Here is a 4,632-nt window from a genome sequence, read left to right on the forward strand (position 1 = left end):
AGCGAGTGTTAATGGAACTCCGATCTCAAGAACTAAGGTAGGTAGTAGTTCCAACGGTAATGATAATGAAGAAATATTGCTTGACCCATATTGTGTGAAGCGTAAGGGGCGACCTCGTACAAAAAGATTAGAGTCTACACTTTTCGCCAAATCGAAGAAAAAAGAAGTGTCAAGTAACAAAAGAAACAAAGTTAGTTATTCTGTATTCATGATTGTTTTTCTTTGTTTAAATATTTGTAAAAAAATACAAGTATAATGAAGTCTTTTATTTTTCAGGAACATGATCATCTAAAAGATGTGAGATTCAATGTTACTCAAGAAAGTGATTATTGCGATCCACAATATGCAACATTCAATGCTACTCAAAAAAGTCATCAAAATGTGTGTATTTTTTCTCATTTTTTAATTTTAATCTTATATTTACTTTGTCATGGTATAATCTAAAAGTCTCTATATAAATTGTTACAGGACAGAGACAGACCGAGATAGAAGTTGTTGAGAACCAAAACGTTAGAAGGATCACCATGAGTGGACTGAAATAGGAGTTGTTGAGAACCAAAGCGTTAGAAGGATCACCATGAGCTAAGAGTTGTTGTCGAAGGATTCTTTTTTTTTTTTTTTGTTGAAATAGTCAAAGGATTCTTCTTTCTCGTCATATAGTATGATGTCTAAATTTTTTGTTTGAGGTACAGAAAGTTATTAAACTAAACACACCATGACATTTGAGACACAATGACATATTAACTAAATTTTTGGTTTGGAAATCCTTTGATTGGTTTTTGTCCATATTTCTTCCAAGATTAGAAATTAGAAGGTGGACATTCATCCTTCCAAATATGAGACTATATCATCCAACAATAATCGTGATGAAAAAAAAACTAAAATAACTTTACTTTGAAAGAAGGAGATGAGTAAAGAAACAACAACAATGGTCTTCGAGCTAGAACTCGGTTGGTGGATGACGATGATGAAAAATGGTTAACTCCAAAACTAGGGTTCGTTTTTGTTCTTCAAGTGGTTGAAAATGATGACTGTTGATTGAAGAAATTGGGTTTAATTTGCTTTTGAGTATTTCAATCTCAGCCCTTAAAATATTAAAGGCCAAGATTGGAAGGTAAAGGATCCAGTAAAGTCTCTCACGCCGTAATCAAACGGACATCCCAATTTATTTGTCCACGTTAGAGAGAGAAAATTTAATTTTCTCTCTCTAACTTTTCGCTTTTGGCTGCCCATGTGAGGGCTTTTTGGAGTTTTATGCCATGTGGCATAAACGGTTTAACCAACGGTTCCTGGGGAGGGTCGTCTAGGCTTTTTGTTGTGCATGTAAATAGTAAGTTCAACAGTAAACCTCATAACCTTGCTGTTAACTCTAGGAAGAACAACACAACTGTCGCTACTTGTTTTCCTAACTGCACTCTATCTCACCGTAACATCAATGTATCTCTTTTAATTATCAATCAATAGATGCTATGTTTTCTCGAAAAAAAAAAAAAAAACTATAATGGTGAAGGCATTTACAATTTCCCTTAAAATAAGTGCCCTTGAAAGGGAACCTCAAGGCAACACCTTAATTGTGAGCCCAACAATCCCCAGTTTAGGTTGCTTTATCTATCGGGGCCTCCTCGTATGCTTCGGCTTCCTTCTTCTTATCTTCACTCTCTTTCTCACTTTTCCTTAACCCACACAACTCCTCAGTTCCTATTATACTTTTATACAGTTCAGTTAATGGGTCGGACCTAGCAAGGTGTGATCGAAGCCTCAGAAGAGCCCATAGAAAATGAAATTTTTTTACTCATCCTTAATCAACAAAAATAAAGGCCCAAGCAGCAATTACAAAATTAAAAAAAAAACTATTTATTTCCATCATAATAATATTAACAGACGATGATTTCAATGTATATTTAGTTATTTACACCTCGCACGATAAATGTTTGATACCAAATTATACCCTGTGACTCTGTGAGTATATAATCCTAATCCTCATCACAGCTCATTCATAACCATCATATCTAAGAAATACATCATAATAAAAAAAAATTACATTAATAAAGCTTAAATAGGAGTGAAGAACAAGACTTTGATTACCTCCTAAACCAGATTGTGGAAGCTTAGGAATGAGAATGTTCTTCTAAATAAGTGATTATTAACATGTGTGGTTTCTCTTTTGATCTTTCCACTTTTTTCTTTGCTGGACAATCTTTAAACCCACTACATCTATAATAACTCCTGTTTATTTGCAACAAATAATAAAGTCAACTCAAAATGTCATGATCTTGATCCTCCTTGCAATATCATGGGAAAATGATAAGAGTAATGATAGAGAAAAGAAAAATTAGGTAAATTCTAGGCAGAAAGCTTATGTGACTTGCCCTTGTTTACCGGATAAAAGAATGAATCGCGACAAATCGACAATCCATATAAGGTTTCTGCCTAGATTTTCCTTTTCCCTAACATAATTCAAACGATAGAAGATTTCTTATTTCTTTTCCAAATCTAAATTGCAATTGTCAAATGAACTAAAGTCAACTCAAATTACTAATTCAAAAAACTAAAGTCGATCCAAAGCAAGCATTTAATAGAGTTTGACTACACTAATTTTAGAGTATACAGGACTTGGTCAACCTTCATTTTCTTTGACCACCACCTCTACGTTTGGTCGTTACCACCACCTCCGCCTCTCTCTCTCCATGATCCTTCTCTTCGTTGAAACAAAGAGAGAGACACATAAAAGACAAAAGGAGGTGAAAATTGTGGTTGTGGCGATTGAAGTAGAGGTGGTGACAAAGATGAAGTTGACCAAGTTTTAGAAAAAGATAGTAACATTTCTCAAAGCGACCGTTTGAAACCAAACACCGCGAAATTTGACTTGAGAAAATAGTCACCAACTTGAGGTGAGAAAAGATAGGAAAGTATTTGTAAATCGTGTCTGAAAATAGCCGGTGATAACGTGGTATGCTCATTCTTAGACATGAATTTCAAACCAAATATCATCTTCTTTTGTGGATTTACCTTGGGTAAGGTGATCTTTTAATGGATTTTTGACCATACTTTCTCCATGAGAAGTTGTCATTTGGAATTCTGGACTCCCCCAAACTTAAAGCAGGCACTGTAATTGCTTTCTTCACTTTGGATTTCCTACAAATAAATATCATACAAAAGTTAGATATTTAAATTAAGATACAACATTAAAAACCTTATTTTCCAAACTTAGATACTGTTTTTCTCCTCGAAATAATTCTTTTTGGCCATATACAATTATTATCTATGTGAGAAAAAGCTATTATAACGGTAAAATAATGGAAATAATAGTGTACATACGCTTTTTTGCAGGCACAAATCTCCCGTGGAATACCAGAGCGGTCATGTTTTATGCACATTTCATGACTAGCCGGTGCCAGTGGAACGAAGAGTTTTCCATTTGAAACACTACAGTCTCCGTTAGCAGGGAAAAAGTTTCCTCCTGACACGCTTCCATCTCCGGTTGAAAAAGTGAAAAGATTCCCGTTAGAGATAGCCGGTACCGGTGGAGCAAAGAGTTTTCCGTTTGAAACACTGCAGTCTCCTGTGGCAGGGAAGAAATTTCCGTTTGACACACTTCCATCTCCGGTGGAAAAAGTGAAAAGATTACAGTTAGAGATAGCCGGTGCCGATGGAGCAAAGAATTTTCCATTTGAAACAGTCCAGTCTCCCGTGGCAGGGAAGAAACTTCCGTCTGACATAGCGGGAACTGGTGGAGCAAAGAGTTTTCCGTTTGAAACACTACCTTCTCCGGTGACAGGGAAGAACTTTCCCCTTGCAACGCTACCATTTCCGGTGACAGGGAATTTTTTTCCGTTTGATACACTTCCTTCCCCGGTGATAGGGAAGAGCTTTCCGTTAGAAAAATTGCCATCTCCGGTGGCCGGGACATATTTCCCGGTTAAACCAATTCCTTCTCCGGGGACAAAAAGTTTTCCGTTTGAAACACTTTCATCTCCTGTGCCAAGAAAGAGTTTCCCGTTTGAAACACTACCATCTCCGGTAGTGATTGTAGACATGAAATATGAAGTACCAGTAGTTGAAACCGAAGGTGAAATACTGAAAGTATCTCCTTTAATGGATTTAGGGTCAGGGTTCACTAAATTAGGTTTTCCGAAATCAAAAGGTACTGATTTAGGTTGTTGTTGTTGTTGATTTTGAGATTGAGCAAGACCTGTATGTGTAACCTCTGTTGAGGGATTTAGGGTTTGATTTTCAAGGAAACTAGATAATGATAATGATAATGAAGAAATAGCAGAAGAATTAGGGCCTCTACGAAATCGAGCATGACCAGTTCGATTCAAGATAGAATTTGCCTTTTCGAATTTAGAAAGTGTAAAATTAATGATTTCTTGACAATCTAACTCTCTGTTTTTTGAGTGCTGGTTTTGATTAGATAAGATACTAATCAAACTATTCATACTTCTTAAGCCAGTTGTTATTGCTTCTTGAATTGCTGTCTCTTCATCATTCCCTGAAAACCCTTTAAACGCCATTCGCGATGACTGAAGATTGCTAGTTATAGTAGTTAAGAGAGAGTTTTTTTTTTTTTTTTTTTTTTTTTTTTTTGAGAAGAGAGAGAGAGAGTTATATGATTCGATTTCAGGATTACGG

General features: G+C 35.8%; 1 protein-coding gene across 2 annotated transcripts; it reads right to left on the reverse strand.

The window, feature by feature from the left end:
* Positions 1-1,833: 1,833 nt before the first annotated feature.
* On the reverse strand, positions 1,834-4,632 carry LOC147564367 (putative WRKY transcription factor 11). Of its 2 annotated transcripts, XM_086665782.1 has the most exons (4): positions 3,806-4,632; positions 3,319-3,766; positions 3,010-3,135; positions 1,834-2,226 (listed from the first exon to the last, which is right to left on the reverse strand). In XM_086665782.1, exons 1-4 carry the CDS (start codon positions 4,512-4,514, stop codon positions 2,109-2,111), a joined length of 1,401 nt encoding a protein of 466 aa, XP_086521908.1. In that variant the 5' UTR covers positions 4,515-4,632; the 3' UTR covers positions 1,834-2,108. The 2 variants fall into 2 exon arrangements, with proteins under 2 accessions (XP_086521908.1, XP_086521900.1); XM_086665774.1 differs by having other exon boundaries at positions 3,319-4,624.

Source organism: Eschscholzia californica, unplaced genomic scaffold (assembly GCF_041429995.1).
Source record: "Eschscholzia californica isolate CP2 unplaced genomic scaffold, dmEscCali1.0.p SCAF_1, whole genome shotgun sequence".
NCBI lineage: Eukaryota > Viridiplantae > Streptophyta > Magnoliopsida > Ranunculales > Papaveraceae > Eschscholzia > Eschscholzia californica.

What these genes read in the sequence shown, in the direction of transcription:
- LOC147564367 (XM_086665774.1), bottom strand. Translation starts at nt 4,514, where the DNA reads ATGGCGTTTAAAGGGTTTTCAGGGAATGATGAAGAGACAGCAATTCAA. An exon ending in ATTTGTGCCTGCAAAAAAGC is followed by an intron (nt 3,136 to 3,318) that starts GTATGTACACTA and finishes ATTTATTTGTAG; the next exon opens with GAAATCCAAAGTGAAGAAAG. An exon ending in AAAAGATCACCTTACCCAAG is followed by an intron (nt 2,227 to 3,009) that starts GTAAATCCACAA and finishes GCAAATAAACAG; the next exon opens with GAGTTATTATAGATGTAGTG.